This window comes from Oculina patagonica, chromosome 12 (assembly GCF_052425735.1).
Source record: "Oculina patagonica isolate OP01 chromosome 12, crgOcupat, whole genome shotgun sequence".
NCBI classification, from domain to species: Eukaryota; Metazoa; Cnidaria; class Anthozoa; order Scleractinia; family Oculinidae; genus Oculina; species Oculina patagonica.
Window position 1 is genome coordinate 29,669,676 of NC_135769.1, and position 23,587 is coordinate 29,693,262.

A 23,587-nucleotide genomic window follows, 5' to 3' on the forward strand; every position below is an offset into this window, starting at 1 on the left:
ATTTGCTGTGTTACTGAAATGTTCTTTCACTGTTTTAGGAGGTTATTTTTATATTTAAATGAATTTGATGTGTTCTCTCTTCTCTTGTTGTGTTCTTTTTCTGCTAAAAAGTCAAAAAAGGATTCCTTTTTAAGGACTGTTTTATAATAGCATAGCACTTTATCAATTTGTTTCATAATGAGCTCCGGCTCGTTTTTGGTAGTCGCAGTGTTGCTCTGTTTTTGTCGACCAAGATTTTTGAACTTTTCCTTCCTAATATCACAGTGGTCATTTCGAGCTTTGCAAATTTCAAGAACAATATTTCTATACTTGTTGTAGGTAAAAATTGGAGTGTCGACTGTCTCAATTGATGACTTCTTCAAAGAAAACTTGGTCAGTAACCTGGCTGGCCTGCTAGGTATTGACCAATCGCGTATCAGAGTAGTGAATATTGTCAGCGAAAGTGCCAGGAGAAGGCGAAGATCCTCTGGTGACGTGTCTGTTGTTGAAATTGAGATTGCTGACCCGCCTCTGGCTGTAAATGGCTCTTCTTCATCCAACTACACAGGTATGGAAATAAGGTTTATCTTCGTTCTCTAACGGCCTGTTTACATGATCCCGGAGTGGCTTTCGTTCTGTATTTACATGAAGACAAGATAGAGTGGACTGGCTCAATCTAAGGCGTTTTCACGTGCGCGGTTTTCGCGCGAGATCAAAACAACGTGGCGCATGTTACGCACCAACATGTTATTGTGCCATTAATGGCCATATCTGCAATTGTAACGAGCAATTTACCCACAGAGCTGCTTCTTTGGGTTAAACAGTAAAAACTATTACGTTTTGTTTTTGCTCCAAGTTCAAACTGTGGCATTCGTATACAGTTTCATGAGATGCGGTTTCATCTCGGAAAGAAATTCGAAAATTCTATTCCGGAATGATGAGCGGAATGAACTCAATCTGGAATGACTTTATTTTCGTCTTGGAATCATGTAAACAGCTACAGTGAAATAAATGGGGATCGAATTAACTTTCCGGAATGAAAGTCATTCCGAAATAATGTAAACAGGCCCTAAGGGAGGCGTGGTGGTATACAGATATGTCCAGGATTGAACGCTAATGAGATGCACGTTCCTCATGACAGGCATCACAAAGTGTCCTCATAGTTAAAAATTCACCAAAGCACACCAAAATCTGTCAAATATGAAGTAATATGGAAATGTCAAATAACACAGTCAAACATGAAGTACTCATTAAACAATACTTGCGTTCATTCCTGGACATAAGTGGACCAGTAAGTAAAAATGGGTGCTAGAGAATTGTTTGGTAACCATGGCAAAATGCTGGGGAGTAGCCTGCGATGCTCCAGCCTCTTCATCCACAAGCTTCCGAAAAGGCCTCGCTTGTTTGAATTTGTGTTGCAACGTACACTTACCGCTTCATGCATTGTTTATTTACTACAGGAGTAAACGAAACAACATCATATGAGGAGCTTAAGGAACTTGGTGATTCAGTAGTGGAAAAGGTCCAGACAGGAGAGCTGGCACAGGAAGCCCAGATAGAAGTCGTGTCACTTCAAGTATCGGACCCAATTCCTGCTCCAGTTGACCCAACCGGTGGCGTCCGAGCCACCAATGGGACTGGTAAGTAATGCTAGGAATAGTTTTCCTTCTTCTCCATCGAGCAACAACTGTTCACTTAATTACAGTTTATATCGACGATGACAATTATCCCCTATATAACTGACCTACGATGTGTAGGTTATATAGATATGTGTCACCCCGAACAACATGATATTTTTGCTAGTTGGTCTCTATACAAGATAGACGATCTCTTGGTCTCTACAAAGATAAAACGCAATCAAATAACGCTTCAGATCTGACACTAAGGTGTGGAAATTGTACAGATGCTTTGTAGTGAAAGAAAAGAAAAGGTCTCGACAACTGGGCGCGCACATCCTTGCCTGTTCCAGGCTCTCGGTAGTTATGGGAGAGCGAATAACGCTGGTGAGCGAGAAAAAAAAAATAAGGTCGCCCGTGTGTTTCGCTTTCACCATTCAACTAACGAGAGCCTGGAACAGGCTAGGCACACCCACTGCCACTGGGGGGGGGGGGGGGGGGGGCTAATCTAAACAGAGTGGTTAAAAAAATTGGTGTAGAATTTAAACTATTCAGCTTTGTCGTGTCATTTGGACTATTAAGAGTTTCATTCTTCCGAAAGTGATTAGATGAGGCTAACATCTATAACATCTGAGTAGTGATATGTTAAAAGAATAGTTATGAACTGTTGTTCATTGTCTTCATGCAGGTGGACCTAACATAACAGATAACTCTACCCTTCGATACGACCAGCTTCAGGCCCAAGAGGAGGCAAACGCACCGAGTAATGTGTTCAGCTTCCTTATACCAGCCAGACTGGAGCTAGTGACTGAGCCGAGCGGTGCTAACGAGACCGTACCATTCACGTCACAGCCCAGGCTCAAACTTGTTGACATTGATGGCACTTTGGTGACGACCCTGGGGCACGGTTCCCTTAGCAACTGGACTGTCACGGCAGCCATCATGAACGGCACTGGAGACTCAATGGCGTTACTAGAAGGTAACGTAAACGTCACGATAGAGAACGGCTGGGCGAATTTTACCGACCTGAGCGTCACTCACAACGGAACTGATTACAAGCTGTTGTTTTACGTTAGCAAGCCAACAGCATCTCATTTTAATGCGACTTCTCAGCCATTTGAAGTGAAAGAAAGGATCATGTACTTTACAGTAACCGACCAACCCAGCGACGCGAATGAAACTGTCAGCTTTGGCCAACAGCCCAGAATCGAAGTTCGAGATGCAGCTAACGGGGAAATTGTTAACAACACTGGATGGAAAGGCCGGCAATGGCTCTTCACAGCCTCCCTTGCTAACCCAGCAGATAATGATGGAAATCTTAATGGAACTACGCAAGTAGAGTTTGTCAAAGGAGTTGCCCAGTTTACCAATCTCAGCATAGACATTTCCGGCGAGAACTACATTCTAGCGTTAGAGGCGAAGACTGACCCACCCTCACGGTACGTTTTCAGTGACAATTCGTCGGCGTTCAACGTTTCTGAAAGAGTGCTATATCTTAAACTTGTTCAACAACCGGGCGATTGTAATGATACGGTGATCTGTGGTAGTCAGCCAATAGTAGAAATAAGAAATGCTTATCCGGACTCATTGGTCGATAACATTGGCTGGAGAGGTAGATCTTGGTACATAAACGCAACCATGGTCGGCAGTAGCAACTCTGTGGTAAATGGCACCACAAAGCTTCCAGTACAAACCTCGGGGCGTGTAGAATTTCAAGACTTGAATTTCTACGACGTGGCTGAAGGGCGTCAAATGGAATTTACCGTCATTACAGAACCTTCGTCCTCCTACTCAAGTTTGTCTGTAACTTCGGAGACTTTCAACGTCTCTGCGCGCGAATTTTACCTCGAAGTTATAACACAGCCCGACAGAGCCAACCAATCAGAGATCTTTGGAGTGCCCCCTGTGGTGGAGGTACGAGATGTGGGAACACGCATGCGTGGACATCCGCTAAAAGGTGATTGGTCAATTGCCACTTCGCTGAAACCTTCGGCTTTGAATGGAACATTAAGTGGAGTGTTAAACGCGACAGTTGAAGACGAGAGAGCGGAGTTTACCAACTTATCAATATCGTTCTATGGTGTTGGATATCAACTTGTCTTCGAGTCCAACTATGGTCACGTGGTAAGGAGCTTTACACAATACGTAATGCGTAATGAACGTCATAGTCTCCCGAACATCGTATAATCGGCAATTCGAAATAGTTTTCGGAATAACAAGGTTGGGCTTAAGTAGACGCAATGAGCCATTTTATAGGGCTTGCGGTGCGACAACATCTGAGATTATCTTCTGGCCAAAAAACTCAAGATAATATCTTAGTTTAGTAGGCGGGATCGGAACGGATTACAAATTCTTAAAATGCATACGATATTCTACTTTTGACAAAATAAATGATATTACAACGCTTGGGTAGCTATTGGCAGGCATAATTGTTCACTGTTATTACTTAAGTAGGACATCTTGTCGCCATTTTGAAAAACTTACTGTCTTAAATTGGGTTTAACGAAATTTGGGATGCAAAGCCATACAAAAGATTTAGAACATTTGCGTAGTATATGTTACTAAATAAAATTACTGACTGTGCGCTTGTTTGATTCTATAGGTTCACTCGCAGCCCTTTGAAGTTCGATATGTTAACGATTACTCGCCCGTTTTTGACCCTGCCGACGGCTTATACAACGCGACAATCTCGGAGGACGCTTCTATTGGTGAATCTGTTGCCACGGTTACAGCAACTGACCAAGACTCTGGTTCTCAAGGTGATGTTTCATACTCTATTGTGGCCGGGAACACTGGGAACAAGTTTGAGATTGACGCGTCATCGGGTGAAATAACAACGATCGGAGAGCTAGACCGCGAAACAACCGCCGTGTTTACGCTGACCGTGCGTGCGTCCGACGGCGCGGTTCCAGAAAAAGTGCGTTTTACAGACGGAGAGGTAAAGGTTACGATTTCTGACGTAAACGACAACGCTCCTTCATTTAATACCCCATCAATTGTCGCCACAGTCCCAGAGGACGCTTCGATTGGTGACGTCATAACCACGCTTCAAGCTAGTGACCCGGATGAGGGTTCGAATAGTGAACTCCTTTATTCAATTATAAGAGGAAATGAAGCAGGGATTTTTACTATCAACAACTCATCAGGGGAGGTGAAAGTAAATGCTTCTTTCGATCTTGATCAAGAACCGAGACCCGACTTCAATCATTCTTTAACCGTCTTTGTTGAAGACCAGGGTACTCCGCAGCGCCTTAACACAAGTGTGACGCTCAACATCAGCATCACGGCGGTTAATGAGTTTACTCCACAGCTTCTACATGACTCCTTGTTTAACTTCAGCTTCGCTGAGAACGCCGCTGTTGGCCAAGGAGTGTTGGTGGTGCAAGTCAATGCTACAGACCAGGACTATGGGGAGCAGGGAGAGGTGTCTTATGTCATTACTTCAGGTTGGTGCCAATCAAACACTGCACTAAATTGGGTTACCGCCTGTTGATACCAATATTAACGACTAGATGTTTATTACATAATGATAAACTTATTTTATAATATCAACTTAGACACATCGACTGCCATTTAAGATTTGATAAGTGGTTCATTTATGAAAGGCCATAAAAGTTGGGTACCACTTTCTTGCGTAAAACGTTGTCGGCCTTTAAGGCAGCAAGACGTTTTCTTTTAAAATTTTAAGACGTTGCAGTTTAGTCGACTTAATGAGATTGACCAACATCTGCTATCTTAAACCAGGGAACTTCTGCACTTGGAGTCCTTTTCTGACTATTATCCGAAATTTGCAATGGGCTGTAAGTTTGCAACTATTGTATGAGCTAACCATTGGTCTACAAATCATTGCTGTCTGTAAGAGTTGAAAGCTAAAACGTTCTTAACATGTTAAACTAACAAATTTTTTGTGTGTCTACAGGTAATGACGAAGGCATGTTTACCATCAATGCATCCACCGGAGAACTGAAACTCGTCTCCTCGCTCGACTACGAAACCTCTTCATCCTACACCTTAGTCATTCACGCACGTGATAACGACAACACGGGAAATGTGAAGTTCGCGATATTCACCGTGTACGTGACCGTGCTGGACCAGAATGATAACGCGCCTGAATTCTCACAAGATCTTTACGAAGTGGATGTTGACGAGGACGCGGCCGTTGGGTCAGCGGTTTTCACTTTCCTTGCTCCAGATCCTGATGATGGTTTGAATGGACTCGTCTCTTACTCAATCGCTTCCAGTAATTACAGCACCGAATTCTGGAGTCTAAATTCGTCCACTGGGGAACTCACAATTAACGGTAAGAAAAAGATTTCTTCCTGCTTAAGTCGATATTGCTTTGGCATGTCGGTACATGGTCGTTTGTTTTAGGTTTAATTCGTTTCTACGAAAGATTTCTTTTACATTTTTTTTTTTTCGCGTTGGGTAACAGAAACTAGAAGGCAACTTTGGAATAACGAGGATTATTGTGGGAACACAAGTCGCAGACGAGTATTTCCAGGGCTTTTTCGAGTTCTCCCAACCTTTACTGTCATATAACTCATATAGTTCATCACTTATTTTCTCCGATTCTGATTGTTGAATTGATCATATGGCGAGATAGTGTTCATCCGCGGAGGGCACATCAGCCCAGTGCGTCCCAAGGAAAATACCCAGATGGATAGTAGTCGTCCGTGAAATGTTTTGTAAACAAGAGGGCCTACACACCGAAAATTCATCGCATAGTGGCTTTTGTCTTCTTTACGTTTGTTTCGGCTTCAAATCTCATCCAAAAAGGTAAAAATAATTCAAGATGTTCGCAATGGCGCGCGGAAGGAATTCAGTGGTTCTCGGAACTATCGATCTCATAGTTACCCATTGGAAATTTGTTCTTAAACTAGCATATTAGCCCTCGAAGCTTCGCTTCTAGGCAATATTTGTTTTAAGAACATTAAATTGTTGTCTTTCATCTCGAGTTATAGAAGATCAGTGAAAAGCCTACTTTGAAAGCATAATACATATCTAATCACTTAATTTTTTCTTCTGTTCACCAGCTTCTCTCGACATGGACACCAGAGAGCTTTCCACGTGGACACATACGTTAGTCGTGAAGGCAGAGGATGCTGGGACACCCTTGCTCTACTCCAACACAACACTTGTTATACACGTTATTCTTAAGAACGAATTTGCGCCAAGTTTTCCTTCCTCGCACGTATCACCTATCACAGTCAGTGAAGATATTGCTGAAGGAAGCTTTATTTACCAGGCGCGTGCTACGGATGCTGACTTCGGCCCAGACGGCGATATAAGATACAGTATCACCGCCGGAAACGACGATCTGAGCTTCTTCATAGACTCCATTTCCGGTAACATAACCACGGATGCAGCCTTGGATCGCGAGACTAAGCCAACTTATAGCCTCGAGATCACAGCTGAAGACCGTGCAACCAGCAACCGGAAGTCTGGGACGACCATCGTGCCCGTCAGCTTGACGGATGTGAACGACAACGCTCCGAGCTTCGCTCAGAACTTTTACTCGCAGCTCGTGAATGAAGACATTGAAAATGGCGGACAAGTCCTCACTGTGGAAGCCACAGATCCTGATTTTGGAACCAATGGTGAACTCATGTATTCCATAGCAAGCGGCAATGAGCGGGGTTTCTTCAGCATCGAGTCCAATCAAGGTATCATTCGCGCCGCCAAGAGTCTGGATCTAGAGACTCAAAACCACACCGCTGACCGTACGTACCAACTGGTTGTATTTGTAAAGGACAAGGGATCACCAGACGCACTCAATGATTCGGTTTCCGTGACCATCACAGTGCAGAGTGTCAACGAATTTACACCGGCCCTACAGCATGCTGACAACCAAGTCATAGTTTTGAAGGAAAACATCAGTGTGTCCACAGTGATCTTTGATGTCAATGCTACTGACGATGATGTTGGAGATGATGGTGCTCTTACCTACTCCATTACAAATGGCAACAGCTTGGGAACGTTTGCCATTGACAATATCACAGGTAAGTTTAATTTGCAAATAAAGAAACCGTGCGATATTTCTGTTATATACCATATCGCCAAACATTTTAAAGTCGCGGAAAGCGCACTGTTTTACAAATATTCGTAGGAGCGCTTGAAGGGTTTCCTTTTCTGATTACCCAATAGAAAATGGGTAATTCGAATCTTGTTACGTCAGCACGACGACATACGTTCGCGTCATATTGCTTAGCAACAGCTCTATCAAAACGGCGGGCTCAGTAAGTTTTCGAAGAGAAGCCTTTTTGGTACTCACCCATCCCTTCTGAAATGAAATTGCTGCATATTATTTTATGCTATATCAAAAGCTAGGTGGCTTAATAAATTGCACTCAAAAACCAGAAAATTCAAGCGAGGGGGACTATTGGAGTCTTTTTGCTCTATATGGCAGAGAAATAATTACGTTTGTGTTTTTTTGTCATTTTTTTCCTGGCACAAAATCACAAAATGGACTGTTTCTAAGATGTAAAAATGAATAAAAATTGTTTCATTGCAATCTTTACCAGGTGTCATCACGTTGGCAAAGGAGTTGGACTACGAAACAATAAGTCAACACAACTTGGAAGTCACAGTTACCGATAACAGCCCTGTTACTGTCAATCGAAGAACAACCACAGCAAACCTCGAGATACGCGTAATAAACATAGATGACAGCGAAATGTACACTGCCAAAGCACGATTGATACGACCATATATTGCCTCGCCAGTAAATCCTGCAGGTCTGGCAGGCATCCCAGATAGGACTGCCTTGGAGATACTCCTGGTGTACGAAAACGGAACCGAGGTAGATATTACCATGGAAGGAGACCGTTACACGTTAGATGACTCGTCAAGGTCTAACAACCTCTTCACTGCTGAGAAAAATGGTGCGCTTTACGTCATGGCAAACAACGGAGGTTTGGCTGGAACTGGCCAGCTTCTTGTTCATGTTACGAATGTCAACTCCGTCGTGGTTAATATTACTGTTGTTGGCAGTAACAACCTAACTGTCAAAGCCGTTCCACATTCTGACATTTCCGACGATTCAGAGGTTACGGAGCTGAAACAAATTCTCCCTGGAATGTATCAGCGAGTTTTGCTCAAAGTTGTACTCGGTTTGACAAATGGGCAGACAGTCGACGTTTCCACTTCGGCTAGCACTTCGTTTGCTTTTACAAATTCCCTACAAGTTGGAGGTACCTTCGAGTTTGGACCCGTCCCGCGAAACCTTTTCTCCATCGAAGGGAACAGTTTGAGCGGCGAAGTCTCATTACAGGCAGAGTTTTCTGGCAGTCTTTCAGGAAGTGTAAACCTGTCATTGTCTTCTACAGTTCTTAAAGCAGTTGCGATAACTCGGTTTGGCTTGGAGGATGTCAACACGACTCTGAGTGGTATTGTGCAAACAACTGCATCGCCTTTCGCTGAGGTGGAGATGGAGGATGGATCAAGTCACCTTCTCGACAACTTCACCAGGTACAATGGTCTGCTTGGGTTCACCTCAAGTGACCCTACTGCTGCACAAATCCATCCGACGTCTGGTGTTGTGACTCTGCTTGCAGACAGTAGCAGTCGGGTAATCATTACAGCCACGCTGGTTGGAAATTCAAGCATAGCAAAAGAGTTTGCTTTTTACTGCAACTTAGAGCCAAACGTTGGTGAAATTGATGTTGGAGCCACAGAAGGAGCAGCCATTCCGTTGCTTAGTGGAGGCGATACTTGGAAAATGCCGATAAGAGTGAACCCTGGCACCGCTGGAATCTTGGCAGTGCATGTAGAGATTCAGTTCAGCACGAACGATTTGCGTCTAGATGGAGTCACAACAGATCTCCCATACACAGTGGTTGGAAGTAAAATTAACATCTTCGGACCAGTGGTGGAATCCAAGGCTATGTCAGAACACATTGGTGAAGTTGCCTTTACCGCTAAGATAAGTGGCATTCCTCAAGTCAACGTTACATTTTTCAGGACAGTTAATAAAGAACTTTCACCGGTGCCGCCTAAGAACGTGGCAGCCACCCCGTGTTCTGATAAGAAGCTGGGTGATATCGACTTAGACTGCGTGTTTGACATTGTTGATGTCGCTTTTATTAGTGGCTTTATCACGGATTCTTCTAACCCTCGATTCACTGACGAGATGAAGAGACTGATGGATGTCACCTGGAACGAAGCCATCGAGAATAACGACGCCATCTTTTTGGCGCTTCATTTATCTGGAGAAGGCAAAGTTTGTGACCGAGCTCACGTACCAAATCCCGGACAGCGACGGAGATTCTTGTGGTTTAGAATTCACAGTGAAACTTGCTAACAAAGATGGATCACCAGCCTTGCCTCCACAAGCCGAAGTGTTTTTCCTCTTTTCACATCCCGGTGCAAACGTTGGCGCTCAATTTGATCAGACAACGTTTTACCGCAGGCACCAAGCTTTCAGTAGACGGTGCTTTGTCTGTAGATGGACTCATGAAGGCTAGTTATGAAAACGGAAAATACATTATTGCTGCTACAGAAACAGATCTGGAATCTAGCGACGTGGGGGTCTCTATTCTTCAAGAAGTGCCTTTCGATGGAACAAAACAAGTCGTTTCAATGTTCCTCGCATCTGATCTTGCATCTAATGTATCTGTTACAACCTGGGTTAAAAATCAGCCAAGCTTCACGCCGCAGCGCAAACTGCAATTCGCTGAGTCCACCACAACATGCAACGATCCGCTCGTCACATTCCCCGTGGAAATAACCTTCGAAGGCGATTATGACTCGGTTGTTAAGGGGAAGGAACAGGAGTTTCAGAGTCACTGTGAGAGCAAACTATCTGAGTTGTACCCTGATGCGACTATAACCAACTGTCGGGTTAGAAAAGGAAGCATTATAGCTTCGTTCAACATGTCTGTGCCTGCATCGAAGAGTAACGAAACGGTTGACAAGTTATGGGAAGACGTAAAAGAAGGGCTCAAGTTGGAGTTTGATGGAGCCACGCTAACAACCTTACCCATCATGAAAGTTGGTAGTGAAACCAGGAAAGTGGAAGAGAAAGAGCCGGTAGAGGAAGACCGCATGCCAGTTTACATCATCGTTGTTGCTTGTGTGGCCGCGTTCATCATTATTTTAATCATTGTGATCGTAATTTTCTGCCTCTGCCGGAAAAGGAAGTGATGCCAAAATTAATCCATCACCGCCGGAAACTCCCGAGGTGTACATCGACGATGGCAAAGAACTGCCAAGCGCATAGGGCAAATATGTTAAAACGGGCGGGAGTTCAGCGTGGTCTGTTCACAACTCTCCTACTACGCAGCGAAATAGCCAGTTTAGGCATCCAACTCCCTTGGCTTTTACAGATACCGTGGAACCGGCTTTTGAAGAGATAGAGGAACAACTGCCCGAATCTCAGGTAACGACGTGTTTTATCAATATCAGTAGAATATCCGTTAGAAAATACTCTGATGGCCCGTGCAGAACAACTATAATATATAACTGAACATTTCTTCCCCGTTCTGACTAGTTTGAAAACCTTGAAGATAGTGTATCGACTTTGTCAAACTCACTTATGAATGACGAACAAGTTTTATTGATTTATATTTATAGAACTAAATTTGCCTTTGTTTGCTAGAATCAAAGAACGATCAATTCCTTAAGAAACCTTCGCGCTGTGTCGGAAAGTAACCAATCTTGTTTCCAGATCTTTTTTTTAACCAAAACGAGATTAAAGGGAAACAACCGCGGCGAATTTCACTGAAAAGCTGGCCCTTCATCAGAACTACGTTTGCCTTCTTCTTTCCAGCGTAGTGACTGCTATTTGATTTCTCGGGTACAGTTTAACGACTGTTGTAATCTAATAACTCTATTAAACTATGTTTCTAATATCAGAGCCCAAGACGTTCAAAGGAAGATTCAGCAGATCTACCGAAGCCGGTCCTTGCTTTCGCCGTTGCCTCAACCAAACAACCCACACCGAATCCCTCGCCAAACGTGAGCAGAGGCCAAACACCAGTCGCCAGTTCCTCTGGCAGTCTGCAGCTGAGTGATCCTGGTGACAAATCGCCGATTCGTGACACTCCCGAGGTTGTACCAACAAGCTCTCAAACTCGACTCCAGTCCCCAGCTGAATCAGTCCCTGCTTCGGAGAGCACTGAAGCACTGGAAGATGAATTTGACGATGATGAAATCGAGAGTCTTAGACAGGAAGCTGTGTTGCGGCGAAGGGCGTCATCCATAGACGCTGATCATGAGCAAAACATGCCGGGGGTCTTAGTGTTTACAGGTAAATCTCTTGGAGATAATGATGATTTTAAAGCTTACCAAGAGGGTGAAATGTTTCCTTATCTTATTAACCAAGGGCTGCTATTGGTAACTTTATTACATCCAAAGGGTATAATGTATTTTTATACATACCATTTTAAAGGGTTAAAATAAGGGATAATTTCTTCAATATACGCGTATAGCCATCGCTTTAGCCCGTTGAAATTGTTTATTGTTATCGAGCTAAAAAAATATACCGAAGGGTAAATGCAACGGCTATATGCGTAAATTCAAATACGTTTTATTACAACTATAGAGTAAGATGGCAATTTCGTAATACTGGAGGGGAAAAGTAATGTCTCGATAATGGCTAAGGATAAAATGATAACACCAATATACCCATAATGTAAAAAATTGTTACTTCGTTTCCGAGGGCTTAATTTGATTCCGGTTCACATCGCGCTTGGGGCTTGGGTTAATTAACAGAATTCAAATGAGGAGACAGTTATCCATTAAACTTAGCCCAATAACGTTATTTCTTTTGTTATCTTGAAGACTTGCACACAAAGCGACGAACGATGCAAGTGAAGGTGATTCGCCCCAATCCAGAGCTGGGGATCCTTGCTCACATGGCAGGGGTAGTGAAAGTCAACCCATCCGGGACCTTGGGCGAATTGCGGCAGGACATCAACCGCTCGTTGCCTGGATACCTGGGCTCAGTCAGATACCTGCTTTTGTCGCGCAAGTTTGAAGTTATTGACCCTCGTACAGAGAATCAGCTGATTGTATCTGGGATGTACAAGAAGACTATCTATGTAAAGGTGTTCCATGGCGCAGGTGAGCCTTTTAGAAAAGTATTTCCCTTTTCCTTTGATTGTTAGATTTGCGCGTGCTCCCAGCGCAGTCTATTTAACAATTATTTCACGAGCGCGCGTTGGATACGAGATGCTAGATAGCCAACGAGTTGGCTATAACGATCCCATATATAACAAGAAGCTCTTAGAGCTTAAAACTGCGCTGGTCACGTGACCACCCTAGGGGTAGCCATGGGGGGAGAATAAAAAATGCACCCCACTCCCTTATATCCCCTTTATCTGCGTCAAACAATGTTGCGACTGACAAGCAAAATGGTAAGAAAACACCTTGTGTGACATTTCATGGTTGACTAGTTCCATCCGCAATTAAATATTTTTCCTATATGCTAATGCTGGCCAAATTTAATTCCCACGATCCTGATCCGTAAACCAAAAAAACGCTTATCCGGACGACGGGATTTTTTGGGCGAAGGTTTACAACAACTGCCCCTGGGTCTCCGAGGATAAACTTTACAATTGATAAGTACGTCTGGCTTCACGCAAGGAACGTAAATATCCGTGAGAATTTTGACAGTATTCCCCATTTGCATAAAACTGAAAATGACCCAATGACAATGTTTCGCAGTTTCTATAAAGTTACTACTAGTTTTAAACCTCTTCAACAGTTCAAAATTTATTCGACCCTGTTCCGGTTTTCGTATTACAATAGGCGGTTGTAAAAATGCAGCGTCTGACAAACTTTGTGTACATTTCATGGTTGACTTGTTCTAGCCGCGATTAATAATTTTTCTTATATGCAAATTCTGGCCGAATTCCCACGTGCGGACGCTGAAGCTGTTTTTAGAACATAGGGTATTTCCCTAGCATACCGAATGACGTAAGCGGTACAAGTCAGGGCATGTTTGTGAAGGGAATTTTTCTTTCTCTCTAAAATCCTTTCAATGACACAGGCCCAAAAAAAAAAAATAGATTACCCTTAAGAGAAATACTTTGCAATAAATTTGTTTAGTAAAGACCAAAGGATTCGCAAAGATTTGAACGGTAGCTTACATAGCTTTAAAACATTACGTGACTTGAGCTCTAGCCGATCGAAAGTGAAACTTGTCATGTCAGCACATTCTTTTACACCAACGTAATGGTATTTATTCACAGATTCTGGCCCGCTTAATTATATTTCTCTTTGAAAGCGTGGAAATTTAGTATTTTCCATGGACTAAACGCTTCAAAATGGAATAGTTCACAATAAACATACTTTATAAAGACAAAAATAGAGAAACTTTTTCCATTTGTTACTGATTTGTAGCTTCTAAACATTACGTGACTTCAAGCTCGACCGAGTGGAGGTCTGGGACAGGTCACCGACAAAACGAAAAAAAATAATAACAAGAGCTCTTAGAGCTTACAACTGCGCTGGTCTCGTGAGCACTTTAGGGGAGCCATGTGGGGGGAACAAAAAATGCGCCGCCTTCCTTATCCCCTTTACCTGCGTCGAACAATGTTGCGACTGACAAACAAGATGGTAGGAAAACACCTTGCGTGACATTTCATGGTTGACTAGTTCCATCCGAAATTAAATATTTTTCTTATATGCTAATGCTGGCCAAATTTAATTCCCACGATCCTGATCCGTGAAACAAAAAAATCTTTTAAATCAGCATCCAGTGTTGTCTTGAATTACCTTTTAAAGATTGAATAACCAGCTCCGAAAATGGAATATTGGAGCTAATAATTAAATCAAATTTGAGAAAAACACTAGACCTGTGTTTTGCTGAATGGGAATTCCCCGGGGAATTAATTTAGCAATGACGTAACCCTTGCAAGTCAGGGTTTGTCTCAGTGGTTTTCTATCAGATTTCAGAAATCCTCTAGATGACGCAGCTCCAAAAAAAAATAACGCTAAAAAGTCAAACATTTCACACTTAACATGCTAAGTTTAGACCAGAGGATTTGTTTAGTTTCCGTTTGTGGCAGATTTAAACCTTTCAGAGCATTGCGTGATTCTTGCCGATCAGTGCCTTGTGAAAGTAAAAATTTGCTAACGCCAGCACATTCCAGGACACAAACGTAATGTAAATAAATGTAAATTCTTGCCCGCTAAAGCGTATTTGTTTAAAGCGTGAAATTTTAGTATTTTCTTCGATTCAAACTTTTCAAAATACTTCACACTGAATTTTGTAAGGAAAGATTAATGGCTTCGCAAAGATTTAAAAGGAAGCTGATAATAGCTTTGAAAAATTACGTGACTCGAGGTCTAGCCGATCGAAAGTGAAACTTGTCATGTCAGCACATTCTTTTACACCAATGTAATGGTATTTATTCACAGATTCTGGCCCGCTGAAATATATTTTTCTTTTGACGCATGGAAATTTAGAAATTTCTTTGAGTAAAACGCTTCAAAATCGGACATTTCATGCTAAACATGCTTATTAAGACCAAAGCATTTGAAAATTTCCCATTGGTACGTTTTTTCTAGCTTTTAAACCTTGCGTGACCCGAGCCCGGCCGAGCGGGGCATCAGTCTGGTCACTGAGAAAAAAAACAAGAGCTCTTAGAGCTTACAACTGCGCTGGTCTCGTGAGCACTTTAGGGGAGCCATGTGGGGGGAACAAAAAATGCACCCCCCCCCCCTTATCCCCTTTACCTGCGTCGAACAATGTTGCGACTAACAAACAAGATGGTAAGAAAACACCTTGCGAGACATTTCATGGTTGACTAGTTTCATCCGAAATTAAATATTTTTCTTATATGCTAATGGTAGTCAAATTTAATTCCCACGATCCTGATCCGTGAAACAAAAAATTTTTTAAATCTGCATCCAGTGTTGTATTGAATTACCGTTTAAAGATTGAATAACCAGCTCCGAAAAATTAATGGAATATTGGAGCAAATAATTAAACCAAATTGAGAAGAACACCAGACCTGTGTTTTGCTGAATGGGAATTCCCCGGGGAATTAATTTACCAATGACGTAACCCTTGCAAGTCAGGGCATGTTTGTCTCAGTGGTTTTCCATCAGATTTCAGAAATCCTCTAGATGACACAGCTCCAAAAATAAATAACGCTAAAAAGACGAACATTTCACACTTAACATGCTAAGTTTAGACCAGAGGATTTGTTTAGTTTCCATTTGTAGCAGATTTAAACTTTTCAGAGCATTGCGTGATTCTTGCCGATTAGTGCCTTGTGAAAGTAAAAATTTGCTAACGCCAGCACATTCCAGAACACAAACGTAATGTAAATAAATATAAATTCTTGTCCGCTAAAGCGTATTTTTTAAAGCGTGAAATTTTAGTATTTTCTTTGATTCAAACGCTTCAAAATACTTCACACTGAATTTTGTAAGTAAAGATTAATGGATTCGCAAAGATTTGAAAGGTAGCTGCTGATAATAGCTTTGAAAAATTACGTGACTCGAGGTCTAACCGATCGAAAGTGAAACTTGTCATGTCAGCACATTCTTTAACACCAACGTAATGGTATTTATTCACAGATTCTGGCCCGCTGAAATATATTTTTCTTTCGAGGCATGAAAATTTAGAATTTTGTTTGAATAAAACGCTTCAAAATCGGACATCTCACGCTAAACATGCTTATTAAGACCAAAGCATTTGAAAATTACCCATTAGTAAGTGTTTTCTAGCTTTTAAACCTTGCGTGACCCCAGCCTGGCCGAGCGGGGGCATCAGTCTGGTCACTGAGAAAAAAAAAAAAAAAAAAAAAAAAGGACGTGCAGAGCAAGAACTGCGCAGCGCAGTTAAAAACCGCTTGCAGAGCAAGAACTGCGCAGCGCAGTTAACAAGCGCGAGTGGAATATTTTTTTTATTTAAAACGCCCTAAGAATTGTAATATTTAAACTCCCCAGCTGTTTTCGATGACGCGTATCGGCTAGCATTTTTGTGGTCAATGGTATATGAGCTCATATACCATTGTCTGTCAGCCAATCAAAACTCAGGAATTGGAATATTTCATGGCTAGTTTTAATTAATGTTTGATAGACAGCCCTGGAAGGCCGTTATATAGATAGGATCGTTATATGGGGGGGGGGGGGGGTTTCTATAGGAAGATTTGTCTAACAGGGAGATTTTTGTAATAGGGAGATCTGTCTAATAGGGATGCTTGCTTTATACGGAGATTCTTTATAGAGGGAGGTTTGCTGTTACGGGCGATTTACATCTGTTAACTAAGTCTTCCGTTTATTTTCCCATGACAGACAACTGCGAGTATTTCTGCTTGTGTGGCAAAGCGGCGTACGAGTGGTGTCCAAAGTGTAACGTCCAGGGGTACTGTGGGGAAGAGTGTCGCGCACAAGACGAGGAGGAGCACGCTAAGATTTGCAGCAAGAGCAAAACAAAGGTCATGCAAAGTGCGCGCACAAGAAGAGTGTCCAGAGAATCTAAGTTTTAAACTGCTTCTGTAACCGGTGTAGAAATCTTACAAGTGTGACCTAAGTGTGATAAAAGGTTTTTAGCCGTTAAAAAAAAACAGGTGTGCAGGCCTAAACCTGAATTTGAAGTAAACAAGGTATTATTTTGCACGTTTTATATGGTTTCTTATTGAAAAACATATTTTTAATTGCAATTCTGTTGATTTTGTATTGATTTCTTTTTAATATTTCATTTCTTATTCTTACCAAAAGCAGAATGCGCCACCACGCCGTTAAGTTTTTTTTTGACGTGAATTCAGGATTTTTTATGTCAAAGTTTATACTTTTGGGAACGCCACATTTGTTGTTTATATCCTTTAGAAGAGGATTTTTTTTCCTAAAAAAAGAAAGCTTTGTGTCACTTAGTGTTAGATATATGCAAGTCACGTGATAGCAAACCCATTGATAACCATAGTGAATATACACGGTGCACATTGGCACGTCCAAGTCACCTGAAAGCAAAGAACTTATTTTGTTTTTAAACTTAGGAAAGGCTTGGAGGAAACCAACAATATAAATAGCTAGTTTTAGATATTTGGAGTGTTATATTTATTTATCTATTTTATTTATGTTTGCACGTGCAAGTCACGTAAAAGTGTGAAGATAACTGGTTTTGGTATTTAGCTTACAGATAGAGCAGTTTTCAATTGAGTGTCGTAAAACGAAAACCAAAGTAATTACTCTGGCGAATCACAAAGGACACAGACAATCCAATGAACCAATCAAAACTGGAAGCAAATACATGTAGCCGGCACGAAGCGCGGGAAAACGTGCGCGAGCGAGTCACGATTGGTTTTGGTTTAAGTTCTGATTGGCTGAGAAAGTCGCGCGAGATTTTTAAACCAATCACTAAGCGTAGCAATGCAAAACCAAAGCAAACGCAATTAACTTTCGACACTCAAGTGAAAACCGCTCTACCAAGAAGCAATAATTATTATTTCAATGCACGGTGTGCAATCATTATGGTACATAACAGCACGTGCAAAGCACGTACATGAAGTACTTTTTTATACTAATCTAAGAGATAACTAGGAGCGAGGTATACATAGAGTGGCTTTGTCTTAAGCAAAGTGTGTTTTTTCAGCCTGTATACTAAGAAGGCATTTTTTAATAAATTCAATTCTCAGCACAAACCGAAGTTAATACGGCTCTTTATTACACGACTGTGGTAGCCATAGGGCCAATAACTAAAATCAACCAATGAGATTGCTCTTTTGCTGGACCAATATTTTCTACGTTTTGGAACGGGTATTGTCTCGAATGATCCCGCGTGTGATTCCGCGGGAACGACCGGGGATGGAGGGGGAGGGGTTGTGTCTGGGAATAAGAGTCTAAAAGGTACGTGCATTGGGAAAACCAGACCCCCTCTCCACTGCCACCCTCCCCATTGCCTCTCTCCGCATTGCCACCCCTTCCCCCTTTCAGTACCTCGCCTTGTTTATCATACCATGTGTTTCAACTTATCGGATATCCATCTGTGGTTCGCCTAAAAACAGAAAATAAATAGCTTATTCAAAAAATAGACAGCAAAAAGCTTAACAATTAAAAAAATTCCCGTCCAGTTCTTATCCTTTAACTTCCACCGACTCCTTGTTGTCGCTTAGACTTGCTTAAAGTCACTCGTTTTAACTTTTCCTGATCAAGAGTCTTGGTTTCTCTAAGTGATTACAGTGTCCCATTTTCTGTCAGTGCAACACGCGGACTTATCTCTAGTGCACGAAGCGTGAGTAAAAATGGTTGATAAACACGTTGCAGTATCTTATACACTTGTGCGCCTCATGAATTGGCGTAAATCTCTCAAGGCTGGTTCTCATATGATCGCCCTAATCGTTTCTATCGCATCGATCATTTGCAACCCTAAGACGATCATAGGCGATGGAAGCGATCAGGGGGTTCTCAAATGATCGTCCCGATCGCCTGGTATGAGCAAAGACCTACGAAAAACAATCATTTAGCCCTACATTCAACGCAATGGCAGCCTTCAATGAAAGAGCAAAACTCGTGGCCTCCTATCTTCTCAGTTATTACAGTTTTACGGCGAAGAAGGGAAAGAGGAGCTAAAAGGAAAGAACACGGGCGATCCAAGCGATTGTGATCGCCCCAATCGCCGCAGACGTTAGCGATCGCTTGTGTAATGTTCTTATATAATCGCCCCGATCGCAAGAATAGATAGAAGCGATCGGGGCGCCGCCATTATATGAGAACCAGCTGCCTTTAACGAGCAAGTCTTCATTCCATATCATACAATATAATGTTATTGTAGTTCTTATTATCTCTTGTAACAGGTGATTTAAACCACTAGCTTGAAAAAAATAGCTTATATGAGAACAAAAATAAAACAAGTATATTTTTTAAACAAAAAAAAAACAGAGGAAATTAAGATATAAATATATTTATCTATTTAGCATTGACAAAACGTGAACTACCAGTACAACATAGATACAAAACGGCCTAATTCACACCATGTATAGTTTAAAAATTAATGGAAGCAATTAACTATTTTGGTAAACACAACCGCAAAACCAACTAAGTTTGCTTTTAACATGTGGCAAAGAACAGAACCACAGGCCTACGGCAACATAATTCGTGTGCAATAACCCGAGAAGCTCATTCAAGACATTCAAGACTCATAAAATTTGTTTCGTTATTCAAGGGCTGCGCAGACGATACAACGAAATGAAGGAGTCTAAACACGCTGCAAACTATGGTAAATACAATGTAAAATACCCGTAAAATGCACCAATGTGATGCTTTTGTGCTGTTAATTTGATGAAATTATATTTACAATTTAAATTACATTAATTGTATTTTAAGAATTATTCCGAAGAAAGCATTTAGAATGTATTTGGGAATTTTGCAACGATACATACCAAACCAATTCGAATCAAAAGAGAAAAGTTTGAGCGAGTTTAATAAAGGATTTATTTGTCAGTGACAGTGTCAAATTGGCACGAAACGAAATGAAACAATTTCTCCTCAAAAGAGCTTTCTGTGGCTGAATAATTAACGTTGAACAATACAATACATCTGGTTTTTCCATACCTACTTATAGATCTGAAAATTATCAATTTGCGTCAAGCATTGAGCAAAATAAAGCAAATTTGACTGAAAATTCGTCATCTTATCTTAGTTATGGCAACAAGAAATTTATAGGAACCAGCAATGTGGCTTTGATGTAGACATTAGAGCTTAAAGGATTTAGAAAATTGCAGATAAATCGACCGTTTAGGAGAGTATCTAAAAGAATTTAAAATTCCTGTTGGTGGCTCGTTGTAGACGAGGTCTAGCGTTTCAAGAACTTTAACCTCTCCAGTCAGACAAATGTTCATTAGGATAATTTTTATGCTCAAACTTCAGTAACTGTGACGAATTATTTTACCAAGTCCTTATTTCCCTTACAGTTACTTGGAATTCTGATGAATTTGGGACGTGATTAACACTGAATGTGACAAGGAAAAAAACCTATCCAACCGAATCCTTTCTAGGAAAACAGCTATAGCGGCCACACAGAACTGCAAAGACATGAAACATAACATTAGACTGGGGGTATAGGGGTGGGGTGGTATCCCAATAAAAAGGCAGTTCAATTCTCCATATAAATTGCTCTGTAACCAGGATGAATCGGCTTCACGAAACGCTAAACGTTCTATTGATCTGTATAAATTAAAAGAGCACAAATTGAGAAATTTATTCCAAATATTATACATTTCATGCATACATGATATGCGTAGTCTGAGCAAACAGCCGTCATTTCATCGAAACGGGAAGTCGCATGTTTGTATTTAGCTAAAAGTCAGAGGTGTCTTATCTGTACGTAACCATGTATTGTTCAGAGAGGCAACCCGACCGACTTAGTTCACCTGATCATTAATTTCTGAAACCTCCTAGAACTTGTCGCACTGCAAAGGTAAGATATAAGTAGGCTCCTCTCCGTGAATACTGGTTGTTTTGTGATTTTCGGAATTTTCGGAACAAAGACTTTCCATCCGAGCTCCAAGAAGACCTTTAGTGTCCGTTCTCCAAAGAAAAAAAGTCTTAACTTTCGATAACTTGAATAAAAAACAGTTAAAATCTTGATACCTATCTGTAACTGAGAAGCTATATCAAAAATAAGAACGCAGGTACATATACAAAAGTTCGCCAAATCCAAGATACAAACGCCTAGTGTAAAGGCTGGCCGGTCGCGCGTCTTCTTAGAAAGTCTTCGTAAGTTTTGGTCTTCCAATAAAAATGAATCTATTAAGGTTGCGTTCGTTTGGAATCAATCCGGAATAAGAATAATTGGAATAGTCAGCGAGTTAGCGTTCGTCTGGCTGCTCTTCTCATTCCGGAATACTCGGATTTCCATTCCGGCTATTCTGCTCCTCCGGAATATATTCCGGAATACATTTTTATTTAGTAAATAGACCCCTTCAGGCAGCTGGTATATTGGAGGATAATGCCCGAGGCTGAAAGATTGTCGAAAAATAAACAGTTGGCCGAGAAGCGAAGCTTCGAGGGCAACTGTGAAATTTTGAGGACAATCTTTCAACCAAGGGCATTATCCTCCAATAAACCAGCAAGCCAGAAAGGGGTTTATTTATTTTATAACCCTCTGATTAATTTCAACGTGCTTTATTGCCAGTAATTTTATGGGGAAAAACCTACGTAATAAACAGGCGTAACTGTGGTTAAAACAAATGTAAGTTGATTGGTTTACGTAATTTTTTAACTCTGTGATTTCATCAAAAGTTAGAATTGTATAAGGTGACTTCATTCGTTTGTTTTGTGCTTGCCTGCAAAATCGGGCGACGGATATCAAATCGGACGGGGTATATTCGCTGTTATAACCCACCGATTAATTTTAGCGCGCGCTCATTGGACAAAACGCATCACGTGGTACAAAATCAGACGACGGGTATCAGCGAATATACCCCGTCCGATTTGATATCCGTCGCCCGATTTTGTAGGCAAGCACAAAACAAACGAATGAAGTCACCTTATTCAATTCTAACTTTTCATGAATTCACAGTTATAAAACTACGTAAACCAATCAACTTACCTTTGTTTCAACCACAGTTACGCCGGGTTTATTACGTAGGTTTTTCCTATAAATTTACTGGCGATAAAGCGCGATTAGAGAAATTAATCGGAGGGTTATAAAATAAATAAACCCCTTTCTGGCTTGCTGGTATATTGGAGGATAATGCCCTTGGCTTAAAGATTGTCCTCAAAATTTCACAGTTGCCCTCGAAGCTACGCTTCTCGGCCAACTGTTCATTTTTCGACAATCTTTCAGCCTCGGGCATTATCCTCTAATATACCAGCCGCCTGAAGGGGTTTATTTACTAAATACCGTCCTCCGATTTTGTACCACGTGATTCGTTTTGTCCAATGAGCGCGCGCAAAAATTTAATGGGTGGGTTATAATCCAGAATATTTCCAAACGAACGCGCCCTAAGTGTACGTTCCTATACTCTCCTAGCTCGAGTTTACGCTTGTAGGACGATTTCTGAAGTGCCACACTGCATGGGAAATGCGTCCAGTGCGCGAATACAAATGATCGATAGATATATCTTACCAGATATATATTTTTAAGGTCTTTTGCCCCCTCCCTCTGCATTTTATAATTTTTTATCATAGTCTTGTAGTGACGGGAGCATGTCTCCTTTTGCAAGACCCCCCACTATGTGGATGTAGATAGAGTTGGAGTCTCGTCAACACCCCTTCGGGACCATGTTAAAGGAACTGCGTCACGGCTGAGTTTACCTTTTGCCAAATACTCACTATGAAGCTTAATGTTCGAGAAGAAAATACTTCTATGGATCTAAATGACACTGAAACCATAGCTTCACTACAAACAAATATTTCTCCAGGACGTTATAATTACAAGTTACAAACGAACGACATTAGCTTCGAAAACTGTTCGCAGCTTATCAGTTCTTCAAAACCCGATTTTGCAGTCCGTTTTAATTTTCTTCATTTTTTTCCATCCGTACCTTCTTTTGTATTTTCTGTGTTGTTGGAATGTTCCTTCACTGTTTTAAGTGGTTATATATTTTTCTATTTCACTCAATTTGGTGGCCACTTTTAGCTCATTTTCTTATGTCTAAATTTGGCAAAAAACCATGATGCAGTTTCTTTAAATCCGACAATCTCTAGATTTCTCGCAGGATTAATTTCTTGATAGTAGATTAATCTTTTAATTAAATGTACACGCCGTAGAGCTCCGAAAGTAAAAGGCCCTCGGATCTTGCAGCCTTTTCCTATCGCTTCGCTTGCAACTTTCGATTCACAATTTTTCGGGCGGTTGCTACGTTAGCTTAACCTGTACAAAAGTACACTTTGTAAAATCCGACATGTGCTCTAAATTACAGTATTGTCAGTATTTTCATATGAAAAGGCGTAAGCCTCCAGGAACAGCTCTAATATCTTTTACTGTGCAAATATTCCACCGACTTAACTTTCAGTTTGTTTTGGAATTACTTCCCGTAAGTCACATCGCACGGGCTTGACATGTACACAGTTGAAAGTTAATCTCCTCCCACAAG

At 41.3% G+C, this 23,587-nt stretch overlaps 1 protein-coding gene across 1 annotated transcript in view; it reads left to right on the top strand.

Moving 5' to 3' along the window:
* The window catches only part of LOC144634028 (fibrocystin-L-like), a 57,830-nt gene extending 40,261 nt beyond the window's left edge, over positions 1-17,569 (top strand). Inside the window, 13 exon segments of the mRNA XM_078492966.1 lie at positions 319-547; positions 1,440-1,619; positions 2,284-3,719; positions 4,198-5,041; positions 5,515-5,895; positions 6,629-7,594; positions 8,117-9,792; positions 9,794-9,991; positions 9,993-10,724; positions 10,726-10,971; positions 11,448-11,841; positions 12,375-12,656; positions 16,845-17,569. Coding sequence (XP_078349092.1) covers positions 319-547; positions 1,440-1,619; positions 2,284-3,719; positions 4,198-5,041; positions 5,515-5,895; positions 6,629-7,594; positions 8,117-9,792; positions 9,794-9,991; positions 9,993-10,724; positions 10,726-10,971; positions 11,448-11,841; positions 12,375-12,656; positions 16,845-17,038 — 7,758 coding nt within the window. The 3' untranslated portion in view covers positions 17,039-17,569.
* Positions 17,570-23,587: the final 6,018 nt, after the last annotated feature.